This window comes from Lipotes vexillifer, unplaced genomic scaffold, assembly GCF_000442215.2.
Source record: "Lipotes vexillifer unplaced genomic scaffold, Lipotes_vexillifer_v1.1 scaffold197, whole genome shotgun sequence".
Taxonomy (NCBI): Eukaryota; Metazoa; Chordata; class Mammalia; order Artiodactyla; family Lipotidae; genus Lipotes; species Lipotes vexillifer.
The window spans coordinates 572,290-598,965 of NW_006781042.1; the positions used below are offsets into that span (position 1 = coordinate 572,290).

Here is a 26,676-nt window from a genome sequence, read left to right on the forward strand (position 1 = left end):
GGATGTTAACCCTTTATCAGATAAATGGTTTGCAAATCATTTCTCCCATTCCGTAGTTTTTTGTTTTTGTTTTTTTTTCCATTTTGTTGATTGCTTCCTTTACTGTGAAAAAGAACATACATTTTCATAATGTTGCTTTTATCCATAATCTGCAGGTTCATGTGGTGTTCACCATTGTTCCATGAAACAGGTATTAGCATGGCTGTTGTATATGACCAGCCCATGGTAGTTAAATGTGTGAGTACTGACAGGGATCCAGCTCTCTGATCTTACACTTCAGCCAGAGCGAGCCAGACACAGTCTTACTTAACCCACTCCAGCCAGGGATGGGCAGGAAGACATTCTCAGACAGGAAACAGTGACAAGGGTCTTCCTGGAGTCACATCCTGATTGGGCCTCAAAAGCTCCCAGCAACTTGGACAGAAGTGGCTCTTCCCATAGTGCCATCTCCTCAGCCCCCAGCCCTCTCTGACCCTGACCCCACCCTCAGGCAAGCAGGCCAGGCTGATGCCAAGTGAAGGACCCAGGAACACTTCTGCTCCAGGTTCCCTGAGCTGTCCCGGTGCCCGTGTTGGTCTGATGGCTGGGCCTAGCACAAGTATGCCTATAGGGCCAAGAAGCAGAAGAAACAGAAAGGATCTGGGCTCCAGGCCAGGCCTTGCTATAGTATCACATCTCTTCCATAGAAGCTCTTTTCCTCCTCCAACCCTAATTCCATCATTCAGGCTCCTGTCCTGGATTCCACAGGGTATGGAACAAATTCAGCTGAAACTACACTCTCCTCTTGGTTCCTGTGGACCTTTGCCCATCCTTCCATCCTAGCACGTGTCTGTCTGCCTTGTTTGGAGTTTTTCTCTCTGTGTTATGTCCCTTCCAGACTGTGAGCTCCTTGAAGAGAGGGTCCAGGGTGTGTAGTAGGCGCTCAGCAAATGCTTACTGAACTGATTTGTCTTCACTTGGCCCCTGTTCAGACGCCACAGTTTCTTGTTTCAATTTGCCACCTGAGTGGAGACTGACTTCTCAGGCCCTCAGCTGACCCTCATCTACAACACAGAATCTGTGGGGTGGCTGAGAATGGCCATGAAACAATCTTTAGATGGCAGGCTTGTCGCCTGCTTTTAGCGTTAAAGTGGGTTTAATTCCCATTTAGTTCTGCCATTAGCTGTGTGAACTGAGAACAATCATTGGACTTCTCTGGGCTTCCCAACTTGCTTCATGTAGTCAGTCCTCTTCCACTTGTACCCCTGAAAAGCCTTTTCAAATGACTCCCCACCTACAGCAGGATCCCCGAAGGAATCTCAGCTTGTCACCCTCACTCACATGATCTTCTCAAGACTCAAAGGTGATCATATGAGCCTCCTGTTTAAAAGCCTTGAATGGGTCTCCATTCCTTCCACTTCAGCTGCCAGCTCCTGACCTTTGACTAAAACCCTCCACAATCTGGTCTCAACTTATTGTCACGGTCACCCCTTGTCACCTTATCCCACATTCTCTGCTCCAGCCACACCAGTTCTAATATTCTGAGGAGCTACCACGCTCTTTCACATCTTCTTTTCACTTGTTCTCTGTCTAGAATGTTTTTCTTAACTTCCCCAAATCCTACTTCAAGATTCAGCTCAAATGACTCTTCTTTTGTGAAGCCCTTTCTGATGCCACCCCTTCTGAGGATTGAAACACTTACCTCTTTTTATCGAATTGTATTCCACTTTGACTGCATTTCCTGTGACCAAGGGTAGGTCTCAGATGCCTATACTAAGGGGCAGGGCTTGGCTGCCCGCAGGGGAACCCGAGGGGGAAGGGAGGGGGGTAAATGGCACCATGGGTAAGGTCAAAGCCAGCAGCCGAAGGAGGAAGGGGATGGGGGATCAAAGGAGAGCACGTGTGGGCAAATCCCCATTCTAAACGTCTTGAGACCGAGAGGCCACTGCACCAAACTAGACAGTTCTCTTCTCGTCATCAGGGTCAGCCTCTTGCTAGGCTTCTACCCTCTCTGCCAAACAACTGCTCACATTCAAGGTTGCCAATGTGATGTATTTCTGGGGGTGGCCAAGGATCTCCTGCCCTGCCAGACTTTTCACTGCACTGACGCGGGCTCTTGGTACCCAACGGCATTGCTGAGGACAGCACGCTGCTCAGAAAGACTGAAGGTACAAAGGGCTCCCCCTTGTGGGTGATGTGTGGACTCAAATGTAAACATTAATTTGGCTTCTAAGAACAAGTATTGAATATAATATTTTATTAGGGGACGGGGGGCGGTGTTCAATCTGACCAAAAAGCCCATAGCCATTTGTTGTCACAATCTCACACACTCCCAGAACGTCTGAGGGAGAGCCAGGATGCTGGTTCCTCCTCTGGAACAGAGCCAGCAGTTCATGGGACCAGGTGCCAGGGGCTTGGGTACCAGTGGTAGCTCCATCTTGACTCAGTGAAAAGACCTTGGGCAAGTTACTTTGAAACGTTTGTGACTTCATATATATCATATGTGATATTTGATATATATCAAAAGGGGCCCTTCCAACACTCAGCATCACGTCATCCTTGAACTCTTTCTTCTAGGTCCAATAGCATGTTCTTTTCTGATTTCTCAAAGTACTGAGCAGGGGAAAGGCAGAGACAGAAGAGAAGGTAACACAGGTTCTCCTCACATTCCCAGTCCCACCCCGCCGTCAGCGCAGGGGAAGACCCATTTCACACAGGGGCTGGAGGGGTGGAGGAAACGAGAGGTGGAGGGTGGAGGCTCTGGTGAGACAGTGGTAACAAAGGAAGACGGTAGGCAGGACACTTCCTGATCCAGGGCAAGTCCCCTTAAGTAAACCAGAGTTGGGGAGGGAGGAGCGAAGAGAGAAGGAAGATGGGGCACTCCTCCCAGGCCGGGTCAGGTCCTCTGAATATAACTAACACCAAAATAACTAACACTTCAGAAGTGGAAGGAGGGAGTCCTTGGGCCCCAGCCAGGAAGTGGGGAAGGCAAGCAGGGATGAGGGAGGGAAAGTCACCAATCCCCACCTTGAGGTGCCAGCAGAGCCACCAGAGTGCAGACTTCTACCTCCACAAGTCATCGTGTTGTGACAGGAGCTCAGGCCAGCCGGACTGCACCCGGGAGTGGCAGTTGAGGCAGGACTTACAAAGACCCTGGCTGGGCCCAATTACCTGTAGGATTTCAAATCTGGGAGCTTCGAAGTCACCTAGGGAGCCAGCATGTCTTGCACACCAGCTCTCGCCTCCCCTGTCCTCCAGCCGTGGCACCTCCTGGGCGGAGTCCATCTTCTTGTGCCACCAGGCCTCTGCCCTCATGGGTCCTTTCTTTCCCACCTTCACTAGCTCATTCTGCTCAGCCTTTGAGTTCAGCGCAGGTGCTATCTCCCTCTGATGTTCTCCCTGAAGCCCACCCTGGGTTCCTTGCCCCCAGGTGTTCTCTGAGCGCCCAGCATTGCCTTGGCTCCCAGCATTGCCAACTGTTTCCTTGTTCGGATGCCTCACTGAAGCATGAGCTCTTTAAGGACTGGAACTGACCCTTATTGCCTTCTGTACACTCAGCTCTGAGGAGTGCCTGGTCCATAGGAAGGGCTGTTAACCCCACTGGATGAAGAGGTGGGTTAGTGGAGAGGTGGGGGGCTCAGTCTACTTCCTGTTCCACCCACTGGAGAATATGGTACCTATACCCTCCTGCACCTGACAGCCCTTGAAGTATCTGGTGATGGTTATCAAATTCTGTCCCCAGGAGCATTCCAGACATAAGTAAACAATCCAGTCCCTTCTACACCACCTCCAAGGCCCTGGCTTCCCATCCCCTCTCCACTGGGCTCCCTCCTCTGACGGCTCTAGAATTTGTCCGGATCCCTTTATGAATGAGGCAACCAGATTGGGACACATGCTTTCACTCACGTCCTTATCCAAAACTTACAGAAATGGGCAATGGCTATCATTGCAACAGAAATCAGTAGCTAAGCCAGAAAGGAGAACCAGGTTTTCTGATCCCTAAATCAGTCACATAGTACCTTACTAACATTAGTTAGTACTGGATTAGTAACCTGAACCCAGTTAATTGCCCACCTATATGCTCAGTCTCCTGCCCTGACTCCCCGCCCCTTTGCTAACTCCCAAGCAGCCCTGGCTTCAGTGTGAGACAAAGGCGGAGCTACACATAAGGCCAGCAGCTGATTCTGCCACGAATCAGGGCAGAAGCTGGTGGGGGGAAAAGGAGGGGAGAGCACAGATCACGAGAAAAGTGCCCCCTCGGGGCAGACCAATTCATTTAACAACATATTTTTTGAGAACCTATAGCTCCCTGGAGCTTATATTTCAGCAGGGAGGAAGGACAAAGCAAAGACATATATTATAAAGCGGATTAAAAGGTGATCAGTGCTACAGAAAAAGAAATAGGGTGTGGGCTTCCCTGGTGGCGCAGTGGTTGAGAGTCCGCCTGCCGATGCAGGGGACGCGGGTTCGCGCCCCGGTCCGGGAGGATCCCACGTGCCGCGGAGCGGCTGGGCCCGTGAGCCGTGGCCGCTGAGCCTGCGCGTCCGGAGCCTGCGGGAGAGGCCGCAACAGTGAGAGGCCCGTGTAGCGCGAAAAAGAAAAGAAGAAATAGAGTAAAGAACACTGGGGCGGGGGTGAGCAGATTACAGTTTTAAATACGGTGGTCACAGGAGGCCTAATTGAAGGAGACACTGGACCAAGACCTGCAGGAGGTGAGGGAGCTGGGGCGTTCTTGACACGGGGCGACCAGAGTGGGACACAAAGCAGGCTCATATCCTACATCATAAAAACTACACTGTAGGATGCAGCTCTAGCTTGTAAGAATTAGAAATTAAACAGAATAAGGATTGTTGGCTATTTTGGCTAAAACTGTATATAGACACATATGTATAAATATGTATATATATACATCTATCTATATACATTTTGATCTCAGGGCAGTAGGATGAAAGGGCTGTTACTTAATAATGCTGGCTTCTGAAGATTTCACAACCACTGCTTACGGCAAAAGAGGGATGAGGCACTTCACCTGAAAGCTTCCATAACAGATGGCAGGAATCATAAATACCATGTCCTTTTGGCCTATTTTCTTATTTATGAGGAAAGGTTTTCAGGCAACATGTAACACTCTGGGCACAATCTTTGTAACTAGCTGTAGCACACGTGATACATACAGAAAGTCAGCACAAAGTAGACCAGTAATAATGAAATCTAATGAATAAACATAAGCTATACATTTAAATGATACATTGCTATACAGAGCGTTTATCAGTATATCAGTTAAAAAATGAGATCTAGTACTAAAGTCTACAGAGGGAGAAAACACTTACAAAATTCACAGATTGCACTTGTATTGAAATCTCTATTTCGAGAGTCAGTTGTTCAAGCGTCTACATATTCATATTAGTAACTGTGCCCTTTGAAATGCACCCACTGTGACTGGGATCTATTGGCCTGCTTCTCTTTTCTGGGATTAAATGGCTACCTTCATAAATAATATTTGCTAACAACAATGGCCATGGAAAAAAACTGTCAATAAACTGCTATCTTTTGGGGCAGATGGTGTATGGAGTGCTTAATCTCCCCTCCTCCTTTCCTTCCCTCCTTCCCTAAAGGATGTACATATAGACACATCTTTCCACTGTCCCTCAAAACTTTTCATTACCTTTTCTGATGTTCGAATGTGGGTCCGGTCTGGTCATCAAACAGAAAAAGAAAACTGCCGAGAGGATAAGTAATGAACCACTCACATAAGGTATGCACTAATAAAAATTTAATATCATAAAATAAACCAGAAAACAGCAAAAACATTTTTTTAAACCATTCACAATTAAAGTGGAAAGAGACAAAATTATAAGGCAGCCATCCATGGAATGATTTCATGTTTACAAAGGATCCAGAAAAGGGGACATTTAAAATCACTGTTCAGGCTACTGAACCAGGGGAACTGCAGTAGTGTTGTCCCACGAGACTTCCAACTTGGTAGGAGATGCTATGAGAAAACAGATCAAAGCCAACCTCCTTGTGTTAGGCTGGGCATATCTAGAAAATTCCTAATGGTTGTCTAGCCCTTTTATGCAAGTCATACATTTCCCTCAGGTCTCCTCAGGTGAATCTAGATGTCTCAGGTACAAAGGAGCTACATCACTGGTTTTAATTTCATAGCATCTCCAACAGTGCTCTTGGGGTTATGTGGACCATTGTGTATTGAGCAGAAGTTTTGTAATGTAAGGAAGGTACCCCGTGGAACGCCTATAGAGAGTTCTCGCCTTGCCCTACAGCAGTTTTGGATGAATCCAGTCATTATTCTCAGTCTCCCAAGGGGGCCCCATAGACAGGAACGTTCTTTGGGGGCTTGTGCTGTTGACATACATACAGTTCCCACGTTCAGTACCTAGCTACCATGTGTCTGAGAGGCTGGCATGTCCTCCGAGTTCTAATCCTTGAAAAAGAGAAAAACCAGGCAATGACACTTAGAAATAGGCCGGTAAAAGCACAATTACATTTTCTCCTTTCTACAAAGAACTGACCACTCAAAACAGCCACCTCTCTCATTTTTCTAATGATTCAAAATACAGGAACAGACTTGGCTGTTTTGAATAGGGAAATTAAAAGGTGATGAGGGGAAGAGAGAACAACATAGCCTCTGTAGGTGGTACTGTTTCCAACTCTCTACACTCCAGTGCAGAACCTTTGCCTAAAAAATGAAATCTGGCAATAGCATGCACAGGAAAGCCATCAGACCTGGAACATCGCTACTTTGGGGATATGGGAACTGACAAGCAATTCACTGGCGAACAAGTGATGGGAATGCATCAGTAGTGTTTTTCAACTTAACTTGCCATTTAAGAGAGCACTTGAGATCTGAAGAAAGTCTATCCCTACCGAGGAAAGGGGGTCAAATTGCAATTCAGATTAACTTTGGTTATGAGGAAGGAAGGGCCATGCTTTTCATCATCAATTGCATCTCTTTGGTAGCCAATAATTCCATCTGTAATCACGGCAGCAACTTAAGTATCGCCAAGGTTTTCAAATGTGTGAGAGCATTAAGGCATCCACATCGAAGGAGGCAATTTTAAACAAGAGGAAAATGGAACTGAAATGTGCCAATAAGTGACCATCAGTGTGACCTCTCCTGGGACACTGCCCACCATGAGCAAGTTTTTCCCCCCGTGAAGGAGGCCTCTGCCACGCTGCTCGGTTCCTTGCTGCCTGGAGATGCATTTGAGCCCTGTGAGATTAGTATGGCTATTTCTGCCTGCTGACCAGGAGGGAAATAAGTGGTTCCGAGGCAGCAGCTTTAAAATCCGGGAAAGCCCATAGCTCTTGAGAGCTGATAGGCCGTGAAAGGTTTGCTTGTTAATGTGAGGTCCAGAGGGGAAGGCAAATTTGGAAGTTAGATGGTCTGATCCTTGCCAGAGTTCAAGGCCCTACCCAGCAAGATATTCTAGCTAAACTTTTAAGTGTGATGGCAAGGCACTGCTGAAAGAGGCTTTGGCCAGCAGAACACATTTCTGATCACTGCACACAACAATATGATAGAAAGTGCCACTATCCAAACCGAACCAGACACTAAAATGAGCTATTTACTTAACTAAGTAAATTTCCGGGGAGAATCAAGGCAACCATGTTATTTTGAAGGACCAGATGAAACCCTATGACTCTCCTAAGTGACTCAGGAAAGTCACTTAGACTTTCATACTGTACCTTCTGTTGGTTTTAATGTTGTACACAATGGCTGCCAGCCACTATCCAGAACCAGATCCTGTTTATGCTACTTTGGTCTACAGCCAGCAGAGGGCTCTCAAGTTCTTTTTCCCCAGCTGCTGACCCAGTAACAAATCTAGGAAGGAAATAAAGATATCCTGGGCATGCTGGCTTATGTGTCACATAAAATGTTTTACAAACTCCTAAATCCAATGCCCTGACAAAAACAGTCTTGCTTCCCCCTTTCTGGAACGTGGTTTGAAATGGTACAGAAAATCAAAATAAATTAACAATATATCATATACTTATTTGGTAACACAAGGTTTACAGGGATTTTGGCAAATATGGAAAAATTATCCTAGTTTGCTTAACACTTTTACTATCTCAATTGTTTAAATTACCAGAATATTAGTGATTGTGTCATCTCACATATGAGGAAGTGATATTTTAAGGGCTTAATAAAGCTGCATTTGACACAAAGGTAACCTCACTGAAAGGAATAAAGAACAGACACGAGACTATCTTCATCATCACAGTTCAAGAAGTGGTTGTCCTGATGAGAGAACTCAACTCACAAATATTAACATCACCACCAGCAGTAAGCAGCAAATTGTAGAGAGGAAGGGCTGGAGGGAAAAGTTAGGAGAAAAGCATGGAAAAGATGAAGAGACAAAAGACATGATTTTAATAAGCTTTAAATCAACAGGCAAACACTTCCCATTTATGATACATCTTGACTTTCTTCACTGCTACAGGTGCTTATGTGACACTGACCTAGCAGTCCCCAAGGGGCACCAAGTATTTTGCCAGAGGGACTGTTGGTCTGCTAAGATAAATACTTAAAGAGACAAAAAAGGGACAGCATAGGTTTTGGTAATCTTACTTTTAAAAAGGTTACTACAAAGATGTCAGTAACTATCCGAATTCACTTATAATTGAATCCCCTTTAATTTCCAAAGATACTTTGGGATCTGACTGTTCCTGAAGGAAAGCCTATGCCTAAGGAAAGCCTACCTACTAGAACCTGGCTCCTCTATAAAGAATGTGCTGTACAGGCAGCTACTCTACACAAAGGAGAACTTGAAAAGAAATGCTTTATAAAACACTAGATACCTCTTTAAAAGCTAGTCCACCTCTCCATCTGATGGAATGGCAGGCTCTCTTTAAAGAGACAAGTGCAGAAGGAGGTGTTTAAAAGACTCCAGACATACCCTCTTCAGTGGATCTCTCTCTCAAGTATAAAGTCAGCTTTCATTGTGTCTTGCCGTCCTTTTCCTGACTCTAGCCCCAAATGAACTACTTATCTTTAGCATCTAAGACAGTGGGCATTATGACCTTCATTCAAGGCATAGATGTGGCATAGATGCTAAAGCACCAGACTTACATGGCGAGAACCATGTTAAAAATCAATGGATTAAAGTGGCAGAGCCTCGAAACTAAGAAAGAGATTTAGCTTAATTACAGAACACTGTACTTTCATAATTATTTCATTATGAGTATGAAGGTCTCCACTTTTCCTTAAAACTAAATTCCATCTTCCCTGAGAATAGGGTTAAGGGAAACAACAAACTCAAAATGCCAAGGGCCCTTGAAAAGACAACACATGGAATGTCTGTATCCTTCGCAGTGTGTTGTTTCTACTCGAAAAGCTTTCCATTACTCCAGGTTTTCATCTCACCTCCCTCCAGAATCTTTAGGGTTACGGGTGGAGACGGGCAAGGCGAGACAAGAGACTGAGGAAGTGAGCAGCTGTCATGTGCCGGCTGTTCTCACTGGATGGAAAATGGCCATGGCCTGAGGCTGGACCCTCAACAGTCAGTGCTGGTGTCCTACTGACAGAGCGAGCGGGATGAGGCAGCCCAGAACCAGGACTGCTACCTCCAGGCGGCTGAGGCCTCTCCCTCCAGCGGGGTCTGATTTGTGGCTGTGCCCCATTCCGCCTACCTCAGGGAGGACATGCACCGTGGCAACATAAAGAAATGTCCCAGCAGAGAAAAGCATGGCCACTCCAGTGGCATTGACCTCTGAAAGGGCTTCTTTACTGCTCTGTGAAGTAAGATAAAGAGAGAAGAAAAATTAAGTAAAATCCAGAGGTAGGAAGAAGTCCCAATAAAAAAATACCCATTATTCATAACTCGTGTTATCTGGGGCACCGGGGACATCCTGAGATCAGAACGATCTTGTTATTTACGGGAAGCTTCCAAATGAGGGTTTAACACTATTGGTGATGTACACAATTACTTTTTCAAACAAACTTCAAGTCTGGTTGAACAGGTTTGGCCTATATTATTAAGATGGAATCAACAGCATTAATGCAGATATCAAAGTTCATACATTCATTCATTTATTCTACTAATATTAACAAATATGCCATATGCACCAGGCTCTAGGCCAGTGCCTGAGATACAGTGGGAATCGAGACACAGTACCTGCCCTCACAGAGCCTAGAAATATCTCATAAGCTAATCTTTATACAATTCATTTCCATTTTTATTATTATTATTATTTTTTGCTGTATGCAGGCCTCTCACTGTTGAGGCCTCTCCCGTTGCGGAGCACAGGCTCCAGACACGCAGGCTCAGCGGCCATGGCTCATGGGCCCAGCCGCTCCGCAGCATGTGGGATCTTCCTGGACTGGGGCACGAAACCGCGTCCCCTGCATCGGCAGGCGGACTCTCAACCACTGCGCCACCAGGGAAGCCCTCATTTCAATTTTTTTAATGAAAAAAGTGGACCTACTAAGACAATTAATTGAAAATTTAAGAACATGCCATAAATGTAATATGTAACTCCATGCCTCCAAAATTATCATACCTTCCTCTCAAAAGTTCTAAAAACTTATATTGATCAATGCAGTAATAAATAGGGTAATATTTATTTATCTAGGCTGCACTGGGTCTTAGTTGCAGCATGCGAGATCTTTTAGTCGCGGCATTCCTGCAGGATCTAGTCCCCAGACCAGGGATCGACCCCGGGCCCCCTGTCTTGCCAGCGTGGAGTCTTACTCACTGGACCACCAGGGAAGTCCCAATAGCGTAATGTTTAAAAGGGAACTATGTATTGCTCAGTGACTAAAAGAAGATCAAGCTCACAATCAGGTGTTAGCAATCCAGATCAACTAACCCTTGATTATCAGGAACTTAACCATTCTGTAACCATCTCATTTCTCATATGTTCCTTTCAATACAAATTTTACTATATCAAATACGAATTGAATGATGCTCAGAAGAATCAGTGACCTTCAGAGACAGTGGGGAAAAGTGGTTTCCAGGAACTAGCCCTGAGTTGGTTTGGTTCTAAGATTTTCCTCCTGTTGCCTGCCAATTGATATTTAAGTAAAATGGGTAAGGCTGCTGCTAAGAACTGCGGCCCTAGTGGACAAAATTATAAAGCGTGGAAAGGTCCAACTGGAGCAACAGAGCAGAATGCCCGGGCTCTGAGGTGACAAGCGACACATGCCACTTCAGGTCTGGAGCTACATTGAGTGCAATGACGAAGACCTGGGTACTTAACATGCAGTGATATGAGAGCTGGGAGTAGAAGAATCTGAGTCTTAGCTGAATACAGAGATCTCTGCTCATCCCTTACTGCTCTCAAAGCTGCTGCAACCTTGTCCCTCACTCTTCCTGTGCCTCTACTGAAACATTAAATACATTCTGTTGTGACTTACTATGTATCTGTCAAATAAAACTAGCATATGTCTGATAAGGTTTAAGTTGTATTATTTTAAAGATCACATATTTGAGCAAAAAGTGTTTTTGGAACTGATGGGGAAGAAGTTTTCTAATTAAATGAATAAGAAAATGCTCCAAATTTATGAAGAGGATTGACTTGGAATTAAGATGTACACTTTGTACAGGTTTTTAATTCGAATTTTATCTTTAGTTTGAGGGGGTAATTTAACTGAAAAGTTCAATATAAGAGACTATACCTTCTAGTAGATCACAGAGAATTAGATACTTGTCTAGATAAGCTAGGAATGAGTCAGACTTACCTTACTTAGTCCTAAGTACGTCACCATGGACATAACTGGTGCCGCCAGTGCAAAGACCAGTAAGTGCTTTCTGATTCGATTCCGCTCGAGGCCTGCATGCATTAAGAAGGAAACCAGCCCAAAAGCAGCTGGTGCCTGGAAAAGAGAAACTGCCCCTTATGACTCTGGAAGTTTGGATTTGCTTCTGCATTATGAAGTACATATCACTTGACTGAATTCTCATACAAGAAAACTAGGCATAATAGTAAGTCTGGGCTTTGACTTTTAGGAATTAATGTTCTAAGCTAGAAAATATCCCATTTGTGTGTGTGTGTGCGTGTATGTGTGTCTGTGTAACAGTTAAGAAAAGAGTATGAAGAAAGGAAGAATATTTATGAACAAAAATTACTATGAAACGTAGAAATCTGTAGAGGACTTAACAGTTTGTGTATATGACCATAAAAAAATAAAACCCCTTCAAGTATAAGGTTAAGAAAACGGTAGCAGAAGACCCAGCTATGAACAGATTTATTCAATTCTCTAAAATGAACAGCAATTACGAAAATAACTAAAAAAACTTTCCATTCCAGAAAAACATGACCAAAGAGAAATTTTAATTATAAATGTAAGTCAATACCAAATCTTACACCAAAATTTTGCTTACCTTATGTAGCATTATTGCCACAAACACAATTAACTGGACACTAGTTTGTGAAGTAGAAGCTGCTGCTCCCAAAGCAACACCGTCAGCTGAATTTGGAAAAAGTGAAACATAAAACACTATAACTATAAATAACAACTATAATAGTTGGTGAGTGACTGTGTGGGCTTTAGAGTCAGATAGAGCTGGACTGGACTCTGGGACGGTTACTTAACCTTTCTGAACCTTAGCCTTCTCATTTCTACAATGGGTTCAATAAAGTATGTATTCCTAGGGTTTTCATGAGGTAACATATATGAAGAGCTTAGCATAGGTGCTATTCAATATTCAATTTGTCAGTTATTGTTGCTGTTGTTGGAAAAGTATGATGCTCAAAAAATCTACTGATTAATCAATCAAACTGTAATAACAGAAATATCAAAGAATTTCAAAGGAAGCATCTCTGCATCTTGCAGATGAAAAACCAAAATACAGAGACCGTGACTTGGCATAAATGATTTATACGTAATGAGTAAATAGTGGTTGAAATGGATGAATTTTTTGGTTAGAAAAGCATGTTTTACTAGAAAGTCCAGATAAGAGTGTGTCACCTTTCACATGCTTTTGTCATTTACAGAGCCCTACTACTGGGACTAGTTTGGTTATGATTCTAAGGCATGCCCTGTCAGCAATGCTGAGACTTCGACACTCTATAGCTTACCTCTGCCTCACCTGGCACTTGGGTAGATACCCAGCACCAGGGCTACTGAGTACAAAAGTGAGCAGGCTCTTAGGCAGATGAGGTCCTATGGCAGAGGTCAGCAAACTTTTTGTTAAAGGGATAGATAGGAAGTATTTTAGCCTTCGTGAGTCATTTGGTCTCTTGCAACTACTCAAACTCTACCATGGTGTGAAAGCAGCCACAGATAATATGTAAACAAGTGGCCATGGCTGTGTTCCAATACAACTTTACTATGGACACTGAAATTTGAATTTCATGTATTTTTCATGTGCCACAAATTAATTTCATCCATTAAGAAATACAGAACCATTCTTATTGCAACCCCAACACTGAGTACTCCAGGACTCATGCTTCTGTTGGAGGCCTTCATGAAGCAACCCTTTCCCCAAAAGGCCAGCCCTAGAGTATTTCATGTGGATGGTCCCTGTGTGGCAGAAAAGAAAGGGGTTCCACTGCAATCTGACCCTACCTGCAGCATGGACGACCAGACCCAGCGTGGTGGTGATTTTGGAATTGCTAGGCCTTGCTGTTTCTGGATCTGAAGTAAAAAGAAGCAAGTCAGCCATGAAGCAACATGAAACAGAAACTATTAGAACATTCACCTGCGGGTGGAAGAAGTCTTTGAAAGCTCTTGAAGTAGAAGACTATTATTTTCCTACTATTGTCTTTTTTCTTCTGCTTCAAACACGTGGCAGTTGCCCCTGTCCTGAAGAGGTGGGCAGGTGGAAACTCTTCATTTGACCCAGGCTTCCCTGAACAGACAAGATATCACTCCAAACAGCCTCACACCTCTTAACGCTTCACCTCTCCAAGGAAAGTGCTCTGTGGCATCTGACCACCTCTCTAGACCAATCTCATTGTCATTGCCTACCCCCTCCCCCTCCCCAGCCTCCTGCAACTTTACCTGTATTCTAACATCAAAATGTCATTCACATTTGCCTTTCTCCATTTTATTGCCACCATCCTAACCTAAATTTTCATCAACTCAAACCTAAATTAGCAGTAGGCTCCCATCTGGTTGTCTCCCCTTACTCTCATTTCTCCCTAACCTAATTCATCTTACACATCCTTGTCGGATTCATCTTTCTGTATCACCACCCTTGTGATGGGTCAGTTAAGAATCTGCTGCTTTTCAAATTCAGTCCAAACTGCTCTATTAAGTAGGTCTTGAGCCCTCTATCAACTGGTATCATCTTTTTAAAAAAAAAAAAAAAAAATTATTTATTTATTTTGGCTGCATTGGGTCTTTATTGCTGCTCACAGGCTTTCTCTAGTTGCGAGAGCGGGGACTACTCTTCATTGCAGTGCGCAGGCTTCTCACTGTGGTGGCTTCTCTTTGTTGCAGAGCACAGGCTCTAGGCACGTGGGTTTCAGCAGTTGTGGCTCACAGGCTCAGTAGTTGTGGCTCGCAGGCTCTAGAGCACAGGCTCAGTAGCTGTGGCGCACGGGCTTTGCTGCTCCGTGGCATGTGGGATCTTCCCAGACCAGGGCTCGAACCCATGTCTCCTGCATTGGCAGGCAGGTTCTTAACCACTGTGCCACCAGGGAAGTCCTCAACTGGTATCATCTTATTTCTTACTGTCCAGTCCAGTTAAACCAGTTTCTGTAACACCCTCTAACAAAAACTGTCTCATTCTCCTTTCCCCAAATCTCCTCACCCCTAATTCTTGGCATGTACTAAATTGCCCAGCTCATCAATCCAAAACCAAGACGTTGTTCAAAGTCTTAATTCTAGGACCACTTATTCTGAGAAAGAATCAAAGATTAATTCCAGCTTAGAACAACTCTCCCCTTGCCTAGAAATGTACAGCTCTATGCACAGTCTCTACATGCTACTTCAAGGTTTCTTCTGTATTCCACCTTAGATATACAAAACTGTTTTCACTTAAATATGTCCCTCTCAATTGACTGTGAACTATACAGAATTAAATTTTATACTTCTTTCCATTTTTTAATTTGTCTTATAGAATGTAGCATAGCACTGGTCGCCCAACAGTTGCTTAATAAATCCTTGTTGGAGATTTTAAAAAGTATTTATCTGTATTACAGGTATTATAAGAAATATATAGGGCTTCCCTGGTGGCGCAGTCGTTGAGAGTCCGCCTGCTGATGCAGGGGACACGGGTTTGTGCCCCAGTCCGGGAAGATCCCACATGCCGCGGAGCGGCTGGGCCCGTGAGCCATGGCCGCTGAGCCTGCGTGTCCGGAGCCTGTGCTCCGCGACGGGAGAGGCCACAACAGTGAGAGGCCCACGTACCGCAAAAAAAAAAAAAAAAAGAAAGAAATATATAAACAAGTAAATAATGTCCAAACAATGTAAAGTTCAAAGACATGGACATCAAAATGCCAGGTGAAATGACAGATGGACATTAGTCAAGTAAATTGCAAGGAGTTTAATCTTTTGAGGGGTCTAGCCCACTGAAGGAATGGTTTACAATGGAAAAAGCATGCACAAGTAAAGTATCTTTATCTTTTTACTAACAAAATTTATCTTCTAATTAAAACACTGCAAGAGGGCTTCCCTGGTGGCGCAGTGCTTGAGAGTCCGCCTGCCGATGCAGGAGACGCGGGTTCGTGCCCCGTTTCGGGAAGATCCCACATGCCGCGGAGCGGCTGGGCCCGTGAGCCATGGCCACTGAGCCTGCGCGTCCGGAGCCTGTGCTCCGCAAATGGGAGAGGCCACAACAGTGAGAGGCCAAAAAAAAAAAAAAAAAAAAAAAAAACACTGCAAGAAGGGAAGCTAAAGCCCCTAATCACTCTGGGACAACAGATATTTCAATATCACCCCAAACTGGAAAGAACGATCATATTACACTGTGTGACAAGCTTGTTTTGGCTTTTCTTTACACAGTCTTGTGGTCTAATTATAAGTAGCATCTTAAAAAAAATTAGAGGGGGGCTCCCCTGGTGGCGCAGTGGTTGAGAATCTGCCTGCCAATGCAGGGGACACGGGTTCGAGCCCTGGTCTGGGAAGATCCCACATGCCGCGGAGCAACTGGGCCCGTGAGCCACAACTACTGAGCCTGCACGTCTGGAGCCTGTGCTCCGCAGCAAGAGAGGCCGCGACAGTGAGAGGCCCGCGCACCGCGATGAAGAGTGGACCCCGCTCAGCACAACTAGAGAAAGCCCTCGCACAGAAACAAAGACCCAACACACCCCAAAATAAATAATTTTTTTTAAATTAGAGGTTTTAAAGTTAAAACACAATTTCTATAAATCTATAGGAAAAGACTCTGCTTCAGAATAAATTTAATAAACGAATTAACTTTTACTGATAATAACACATAAAACCGTGCAGGTAATAGGTAAAGCGAGGTCATCAGATACATGAAAACCAGCAAAAACAGTGACCTCTGAGACAAAACAGGAGGAAAAATAAACACATACTACATTTAATTCTTTGTATGGGGCTACAGGACACTAATGCGCCTATAAATGCATTTTAAATTTAAACTGACAAGAATTGCAAGAAAAATGTCATAAAGGCCACTATGGACAACTATGTAATGTAGCTGGAGTCAGATTCCATCCAACAGAGGGTGCTTCTCATTTGCTGTTTGGAATAAAGCACATAAGTAAAACCTTTTACTCCAAAATCAATTTCCTAAAATAAGACTTGGTTAGTTAAAAAAAAAAAAGTTGCAAGAATAGTTCAAAAAGCAATCATATACCCTTTTCTCAGAATGACTAACTGTCCAACATTTTGCCCCATTTGCTTTATCATTTGGGCTTATGTTCTCTTGTTCTCTATCTACACTACACAAATACACATATTTGTGTATATCTTTTTTTCTGTACCATTTAAGAGTAATTTGCATACATTGTAACTCTTTATACTTAGATACTTCAGTGTGTATTTCTGATGATGAAGGATATTTTCTTATATAATCACAGTAAAGTTATCAACTTCAGTAAATTTAACATTGATATATTTTTCTACTCTCTCTTGCATATTCTAATTTGTCAATTGCCCAAGAATGTCTTTCAGGGCATTTTTCCTTTTCCAGGAAGGATCCAGCCTAAGATCATATGTTGCACCTAGTTTTACCTCTTTAGTCTCCTTTAATCTGAGACATTTTCTCTGCCTTTAACTTTTGTGACATTGATATCTCTGAAGAATACATTTCCTTCCCTGCGCCTTTCTTGTTTTTTAACAGTGGTTCTTCCTTTTGGATTTGTCTGATGTGTCCTTAGATGATGCATTCTTGGATGGAATACTACACAGGTGATGCTCCTCAGGCTATCACATCTAGAGGCACAGGATGTACATCTGCTGCTCACTAGTGGTGTGAATTCTAGATTATATATTGGATACTGTAAATGTTATCTTGTGGATACTATGGATTCTATTATATTCCTCCAAAGAGTGTTGATTTTTTGCTTTGCTTTACGTAACTTGATTTGGCTCAAACTGCAAACTCTGTCTTCTGGGCAGCTGCCTAAATCTCAGTTTAGTTCTTTTACGTTTAGCTGAGCTGTCTGGAGTCTGCCGAAGAAAGCATGGTTCAGGGCTTAGCCAGAGACTTGGGCAGTTTATACATAGAATTTGGGGCTGAGTTTCTCTGTCTCTCTCCTTTCTAAGATTCTCTCCTCACTTTCCAGGGGCTGGGTACCTTGAACTCTGTCCTCCAGTTCCTTAGGCCAGAAAGACTGTCTTCAATCAGTTAGTTACCTCACAGGCACTGACTGCTAAAAGCAGTAAAAATAGGAACTAAAAGTAGTAAAAATAGGTTCCAAGTGTAGACTCCCTTCCAGAATTTGCCTCCTTTAGGTCACTCACTCTCCAATGTCTTCAGATAGTGGTTTTCAAAATTCTGTCCAAAGTTTACAGTTATCTGTACAGAGGCTGGTCTGGTAGGAACATTCTGCCCACACTGAAAGCAGAATACCAGTGACATTAATTTTGATCATCTGATCAAGGTATTGTCTGATTTCTTTATTTAGTTACTTTTTTTCCCCTTGTAACTAATAAGCAAATCAAAATATACCCCCTAGATTTAACATTCATTGATGATTCTGGCCTGAGCCAATTTTTACTATGAAGGTTGCAAAGATGATTGTCCAACTCCAACTGCTTGCACATTTACCAACTGGCATTTAGCACTCTGCTGGAAGCAAATGCCCTCCCTTCTTTTATCTTTCTCCCATGTGGATGTGCCCATTGATTGCCATTTTTTCAATGATTTATGCTTTATTGCTGTTCTTAATTACCTTGATGCACAAATTGTCTGAGATCTGGCCAAGAGAAGCCCCTTCAAGCTGGTTCCCATATCCTGTGACATGTTTCCATATTCTTTGAGCACTAGATGTTCCAAGCTCATTTTATCCTTACCCTGTCCTGTCCTAGAATCAGCCATTTCTCTGAAGAGCCTGATATGCTCATTGCTAGTGGGGTGTCTTTACTTCTAGGCCCTCTCTGCACACAGAACTAAGACATACATACATGTGTACATAGACACACATGTATATGTACACATACAAGTTTTAGAAATCATGATTCCAATAGCTCCGATTCCAACCCATCCCTGTAGGGGTTCTTTCTTGCTTTCCCTCATTCCCTATTTGCATGTCCCTTCTTCCTCAGTGAGGACTCTGGTTCCACCAACAGCAACACAATTACTCATTTGCTCAATCTTGTAACATATCTAAACTAGTTTCAGAACTGTTTTGCCCACACTGTTACAAAAAGCAAAGCCTGCTAAAGAGAGTTCAGTACTGTTTATGCTTCTTCCCCAACTCTACTCACCACTAAAGGTATATAGTCAAATACTACATTCATAAGTTACTTGAATTAGTTTTTTCTACATCCCCTTCAGTGAAACTGTTATTCATTTGAAGTACAGTTCATCTGTTTCAGTTAGCTCCCCCATCCTTTGTTGATTTCATTTTATATTTTGAATATGGAAAATATTAACATTTTTCCCAAAGTCAAAACTATATCAAAAAGGCATGCCTGGGGAAGTGTCATGCCCTCCCAAAACCCTTCTACCTTATCCCACCCATGCCCTCACTCCTACAAGTAATCAACTTTGTTTTCTAGCTGATCCTTCATACGTTTCCTTTTTGTAAAGATAAGCAAATATATACACGTATACTTGTTTCCCCTTCTTTTTTACACAAAACATAATATATGATGTATAATAATTTATTTTTGCCTTTTTTTTTCCCACTTAACAGTATTTCCTGGAAATCTCTCCATATTGGTTCATAGAGATCTGATTCCTTATTCTATTTCATGGCTACATAGAACTCCATTACATGGACACACCACACTATACTCAACCAATCTGCATGACTGGACATTGAAGTATTTTTACAATGATAAACAATGCTGCACTGATTAGTCTTGTGCGTATGTATTTTCATATTGGAGCCGATTCATCAGAACAGATTCCTAGAAGTGGGATTTTGGGGTTGAAGGGTAAATTGCCCACTACAGGGGCTGTACCACTATGCACACCCACAGCAATAGATGAGAGTGTCTGTTTCGTCACAGCTTCGCCAACAGAGTATACTGCCAAGGTTTTGAATTTTTGCCTATCTGACAGGTGAGAAATGGCATCTCAGTGGAATTTTGATTTGATCTAAAGTCCACAGGCTTTAGACTGCTGAAAGGCTCCATGGCACAAAAAGGGTTAAGAACTTCTGCCCTAGACCTCCATCAGATGAGCTTTAAAATAACCAGGGTAATAATACAATAAACAGTCCCTTGTGCCACACGTCATAACCCACTAGCTTTCTCAAATGAATGAAATGTTCACCAGAACCTGAGAAAGTTTTAGCACTAAATAAGACCACTGATACATATTGAATTATTCAATCATTTGTGATCACCTAAAATGCGAATGTTTTGCACTGCCCAGAAAACCTTGGAGCTACTTACCATCAGTAGAATGCACATGGGAGTTGCCAATCTGGTCCACCAGCAACATGAAAACAAAGCCCAGTACGAGGGAAACACCGATGTAGGCATGCAGCTGTGTGTGGTCATGGCTGTGCTCATGTTCATGGGCAACCGGTATTTCTGCTTTGTCTGATGCAATCACATTCTGTGTTTGACTCGCTTGGTGGTGTTTCCCTAGAGCAGAATGAATCGTAAAGAGAAAATGTGTTTTCCCCCTCAAAACATCTTCATGTAGAAGCTTCCATTCTTTTGTATTTCAAGCTCTACAGATTTTACTGCAAAGACATTCACTTCCTGTATTATAATCTAACCAATCATAATCTCCCTTAACTTAAAGTTCATGATGAAAAACTTCCCAAGGGGGGGGGCTTCCCTGGTGGCGCAGTGGTTGAGAGTCCGCCTGCCAATGCAGGGGACATGGGTTCATATCCCAGTCTGGGAAGATCCCACATGCCGCGGAGTGGCTGGGCCCGTGAGCAGGGCCGCTGAGCCTGCGCGTCTGGAGCCTGTGCTCCACAACAAGAGAGGCCGCGATAGTGAGACGCCTGCGCACCGCGATGAAGAGTGGCCCCCGCTTGCCACAACTAGAGAAAGCCCTCACACAGAAACGAAGACCCAACACAGCAAAAATAAATTAATTAATTAATAAACTCCTACCCCCAACACGGTAAAAAAAAAAAAAAAAAACTTCCCAAGGGCCTTTTCTGCTTTTGGCATGCAGAGCTTTTAACTGCCTATTATTCCCAAAACCTAGGAAGTGGAAGCAAATCACCAAGCAAGAAAGCAGTCATATTCCCAAGGGATAGCATCCCCAAATCTTCCTTTTGGGCTAGAGAAATTCACACCAATCTCACCAGAAACTACAGTAAGGTTTATTTTGATGAAAATAGGCAAATGAAGAACAGTAACAGTGAAATTAATTACAATCAAATTTATCTAGTTTTACACTTAGGTTGATATAAACATTGCAAATAACGGGCAAACTGAGCATAAAACACTTTTAGCTTTAAAAATCTCAGGGGACAATCACTAATTAGAAACCAAAAGGGCAGAGCAGTTTAAAAGAGACATTTCCTTCTAGAAAGATGATTGTTCTAGAAATATGATTGTCAGGATACTCTTGAATTACAGTAAATGACACCTGGCTAAGTAATACTGCTAGTTTATTATACTCACGTATTTGACACTCAAAACATAAAACACTTCAAGGCCAGAATCCTGATCTTTGCTGTGTTTCATAAATACAGGCTAACATACTAAAGACATTTCTTGCTTATAATTAGATTAAGCATTTTAATCTTTGACCAAAGAAATTACGTAAGTCTGTTGCAATATTTTAGAGCCTGCCTTAATTCTTTAAAAGTCATTTTTGAGAAGCACAAAGTACATACCATCTTAAGATAATAAAAACTCATGTAATTTTCTAATTCTTGAAAGACTTTTTGTTTGTTTACACACCTTTTTTTTTAACTTTTAAAAAGTGTGGTAAAATACACATTACATAAAATTTACTTACCATTTTAACCATTTTTAAGCATACAATTCTGTGGCTTTAAGTACACTCACATCATTCTACAACCATCATCCATCTCTAAGACTTTTTCATCTTCCCAAAGTAATTTTTTAATCTTAAGATTTTTTTTCCCCTAATAGTGATTTCATTTACTTGTTTTAAAATATCTAAATCTCTCTCTCTCTCTTTTTTTTAAATCAACTTTATTGAGGTATAACTCACAAATGTAAAAACTCTAGTAACTACCACCAAGGTCAAGATATGGAACAGTACTTTAAAATATCAGAAAAGTTCTCTTGTGCATCCCTGGAGTCAATATGTCACTCTTGGTCCCAAGCAGGGGAAGAGCTTTTTGTCCCCAGAGTTTTCCCTGATCTAGGATTTCATATAAATGGAATTATCCAATATATCCTCTTTTGCATAAGGATTCTTTTGTTCAGCATAACATTTTGAGATTTATCTAAGCTTTGCATGTAGTTTGGTCCTCTTTTTTGTTGAGTAGTTTCCATTGTATGGACATATCACAACTTGTTTATCCATTCAGCTGTTGATAGACATTTAGGTAATTTCCAATTTTGGTCCATTATAAATAAAGCTGCTATGAGCATTCAGGTACTTTCTGTGAGCATTCAAGTCTTTCTGTGGATACACATTTTCTTTTCCCTTGGGTAAATACCTAGGATCAGAACTGACAGGTGTATGTATGTTTAACGTTATTTTAAAAAACTGTCAAACTGTTTTCTGAAGTGGTTGTACCATTTTACATATCCAACAGCAATGTCTGAGAGTACTAGTTGCTCCATTCCATTGTCAACATTTGATATTGTGAAGCTTTAAATTTTTAACCATTTTTACATAGGTGATCATGTCATCTGCAAACAGATAGTTTTACTTCTTGCCAATCTTTACGCCTTTTCTTTCTTTTTCTGGCCTTACTTCAGACTAGCGTCTGGCCAAGACCCCAAGTACAATGTTAAGTACAAGTGGTTGAGAGGAGAGAGCCATGTTTTGTTCCCAGTGTTAGGCATCTTACCTGTAGGCTTTTCAAATATACCCTTTCTCAGTAAGGAAGTTCTTTCCTAGTTTGCTGAGAATTAGGAGTTTAATTCTGTCAAATGTTTATGCTTTTCTGTACCTGTTAAGGATGATCAAATGGTTTTTCTACTTTATTCGATTAAGATAATAAATTAAAATGGTTTTTGGATATTAATCCAACCCCTGATTTGCATTCCTAGGATAGACTCCAATTGGTCAAAATGTATTATCCTGTCCATATATTGCTGTATTCAATTTGCTAATATTTGGTAAAGCACTGTGCCATCTACATTCGTGAGGGATATCTGTCTGCAATATTTTTTCTTGTAACATCTCTGTTTGAGTTACATTGGCATCTTAAAATGAGACGGAGTGCTCCTCCAAGAGACAGGCAGAAAAAAACTTCCTCCAGCCCCCCAATTTCCATTTTATTAATTTAAACAAGTTCTACGAGTATCAGCAGTTAATGTTAATGGTGCTAATGTCAAGCAGTTTTTGAAATTGCTGACATGAGACTTATGACAATGTTTTTTAAACTTTTAAGGACATGATCCCTAGTAAAAAATAAATTGTACACCATGATCTAGTAAACATACACATAGATGAAAAACTAAATAAAAAGTTGCAGAAAATAATACTTATCCTTACAATGGTTACAACGCACTATTCTATTTCTTCATCTGTCTTGTCCCTCCTTTGTGCTCTTCTTAAATGCCAGTCACAAGTCCAACTTACTAAATTTATTTCAAGATCCAGAGTTGCTACCTTCAGTTTGGAAGCACTGCTGGAGGTAAAGAGAGACTTTCAGAGGAAGAAATGGATGATTTTGGAATAAAAGGTATTTCCTGGAAATCAGAAGCCTACGCTGCAGTGATCAATTAAAGAGAACTGAACGCTAGACAGGTCTAGCAGGAAGGTGGGCAGACAGAATGTGCCTACCCTGTCCTTCATGCAAGCAAAATGATTGTTAGCAGTAAGGATTTTAAGCCAGAGAACTTACTGAAAGCTCAGAGATGAAAAATAAGTTTATGAGAGAAGCAGTCTAAGAATTTTGATCAGTAGTGTTGGACAATTAGCCTCATGGTAAAAGGACGGTGTTCAGTTTGTGAAAAATCATTGAGCTATATACTGCCAATATGTGTACTTTCTTGTGTGTATGACATATACTTTTTTTGTATGCAATATTTCAATAAAAAGTTAATAAACTCAAAATGCAGTACCCTGATGACCAATACTGAGATGGCAGAACTCATTACTTTTCAAGTAGGTCTTTGTGTGCTGGGAGAATAGCTTAGCATGGCCTCAAGAATGTAAAATAAATAAACGAGGTAAAACAACTGACGTTCTCTAAAGACAAGGCAATTTTTGGTATGCTTCTGTTTTAACATACAAAACCAATTCTTCATATTTATAGATGTAAAGAAACTACACATGTGAAGTCAGTCACAGAGTTTTGGTAACTACAATTTTCAACACTATTTAGAAAGATGCTATTGGAAAGGATTTGAATGATTATCTTTTCATAAGGTACCCACTAAATATTTAACAAAATGGGTTCCTGTCTCTGCCTTTGCTTAGACTCTGCAGGAGTTAATGAATCCATGGGCCTTCCATGCTGCTTCTCCTGGATAACACCTTGTCTTTCAAGACTCAGCTAAGTCTCTTCCTCCTTGAGATTTTCTGTGTCCTCCTCTAGTCATGTACACACAGCATAGTAGTACGTGTCTACCACAGATTTTATATGACTATACCATAATTCAGACAGCAGCAAACTGCAGGACAAAAGCTCATGCCTAGCTCTGTAAATAAAATTTGCACTGGAACACAGCCATGCTCATTTGTTCATGAACTGTCTGTGGTTGCTTTCATGCTATGACAGCAGAGTTGAGTAACTGCAACAGAAACCATATGGCCCACAAAGCCTAAATTATTTACTATCTGGCCCTTTACAGAAAAAGTTTGCCAACCCCTGCTGTCACTGACTGTTAATTTATTCATTTTCCATCAGCTGTGAATTCTTGAAGGCAGGGGCTATACTGTATATCTATGAACAGATAACAATCAATATAAGGCCATAAATTGAGTGGATACTCAACAAATTGATGTTGAAGGCAAAAAAATGGCCTTCACTTCTGTATTTTTTAATGTGGCATTTCATCTCAAAAGTTATGTAATTAATTACTTCCTAAGCAAAAAGATTTTTTTAAATGGAAATAAAATACAATCTTTTAGTTGTATGTTTTAAGATAATTATGCACATGCTTCTTTATAAATCCAGACTAAATAGGTAACAGAGGTACATGCTAAATTAGGTGAAAGGTTACGCTAAAGCAAGCTTAGGTACAAAGGTGGGTTAACACCTTATTAAAGGGTGTTAGTCATACTATTATTTGTGAACAGTTGCATAATAATTTTTAAAGATAATTAATTTTGGGGTGTCCATAGTTCTGAAACTAAATGTCAAGCCTAATTACAACTTTCAAAGGGTGGCCAAAATTATTTCCCTTCATAAGGTATAACTATATCAGAATTTTTAAATTTAAATGATTATAAGATCCTTCTATATCTTATCCTAACAATGCTTTCTTTATCTAAATAATTTTGGAACTCTTGGTACAGCATTCAGAGTCAAGTTTATGAATCACAATAAAACTGTCATACTTTCTAGTATCACCAGCTTTTGATCTAAAATAATATTGAATAAACAGGTCACCTATCTTATCAAACAGATTGGCATTGAATAAGTTGTATATTTCTCCAAACCTAAACTACTTTCAAGGAAAATTCTGCTGCCACTGATGATTCTCATCTAAGTGTGCTGCATACTCTGGAGGTAAATTAAAGAAAGAGTTCCAACATTTTCTGAGCATTCACTGATACAAGTACATAATTTCCTGACGTTCCCATTTTGAAGGCGTTAACACCTAATTTTATGTAAAATTGTAGCAAATAAGTAAAATGCCAGCAACATTATTTTATATATATATATATATATATATGTATGTTCACATACATATATATATATATGGCTTGAAATAAGTGTGCTGTTGATTGAAGCTTTCCATAAAAGACCTGAATACTTATACTTAAGTGGAATTTAACTTTATATAAAAACATGAAATATTTACTGTATTATATACAATGAATGGTAGGCATTATTGGTTTTATTGCAAGCATTAGCCAAAACAAAACAAAAAAATCCTTTCAAAGTGAGTGATAATCCCATGATCTTATTAGTACATAAACAGATTAGTAATGGGATCCAGATATTCAGTATTAACACATCCGTCCTTCCTTCTACTCTAGGACATGAAACTCAACCTAGCAAAAACTGAGATCTCAAAACCCAGCTATTTACTATTTACAATAGCCAAGACATGGAAACAACCTACATGTCCATCAACAGATGAATGGATAAAGAAGATGTAGTGTATATATACAATGGAATACTACTCAGCCATAAAAAAGAATGAAATAATGCCATTTGTAGCAATATGGATGACCTAGAGAGTATCATACTAAGTGAAGTGAGTCAGAAAGAGAAAGACAAATATCAATACCATATGATATCACTTACATGTGGAATCTAAAATATGAGACAAATGAACTTATCTACGAAACAGAAACAGACTCACAGACATAGAGAACAGACTTGTGGTTGCCAAGGGGGAGGGGGGTGGGCAAGGGATGGATTGGGAGTTTGGGATTAGCAGATGCAAACTACTATATATAGAATGGATAAACAACAAGGTCCTCCTGTATAGCACAGGGAACTATATTCAATATCCTATAATAAACTATAATGGAAAAGAATATGAAAAAGAATGTGTATATATGTATAACTGAATCACTCTGCCACACAGCAGAAATTAACATCACATTGTAAATCAACTATACTTCAATAAAATAAAAATTTTTAAAAAACCAAGCTATTTAATTAAAATACATTATGTTGTGGACATGTGTTACTCATTCTCAAAAGAACTTCCAGGTTGTTATCGTTGTGTCTGTTTTACTCAGGGCACTGGTTGGTAATTCATTAGCTGAGACATGTTCCACATCACATTCCCCACTGCAGAGTATATAAACCCAGTATTATCACTGGATATTGCTCATCAGACATATATTTCTCATGCCACTAACAGAGTGTTCAGCAAATCATTATGGGCTTAATTCTTTCCCT

At 41.3% G+C, this 26,676-nt stretch overlaps 1 protein-coding gene across 2 annotated transcripts in view; it reads right to left on the bottom strand.

Annotated features, from left to right (window-relative positions):
* Positions 1-9,140: 9,140 nt before the first annotated feature.
* Positions 9,141-26,676, bottom strand: part of SLC39A9 (solute carrier family 39 member 9) — a 44,918-nt gene continuing 27,382 nt past the window's right edge. The window contains exons 3-7 of one of the 2 annotated variants that reach the window (XM_007454442.1): positions 19,925-20,119; positions 13,511-13,579; positions 12,324-12,409; positions 11,681-11,815; positions 9,141-9,732 (exon numbers count right to left, since the gene is read on the bottom strand). In XM_007454442.1, the coding sequence (XP_007454504.1) occupies positions 9,502-9,732; positions 11,681-11,815; positions 12,324-12,409; positions 13,511-13,579; positions 19,925-20,119 (716 nt within the window). In that variant the 3' untranslated portion in view covers positions 9,141-9,501. The remainder of the gene's footprint in view (positions 9,733-11,680; positions 11,816-12,323; positions 12,410-13,510; positions 13,580-19,924; positions 20,120-26,676) is intronic. The other variant, XM_007454443.1, reaches the window with a different exon arrangement.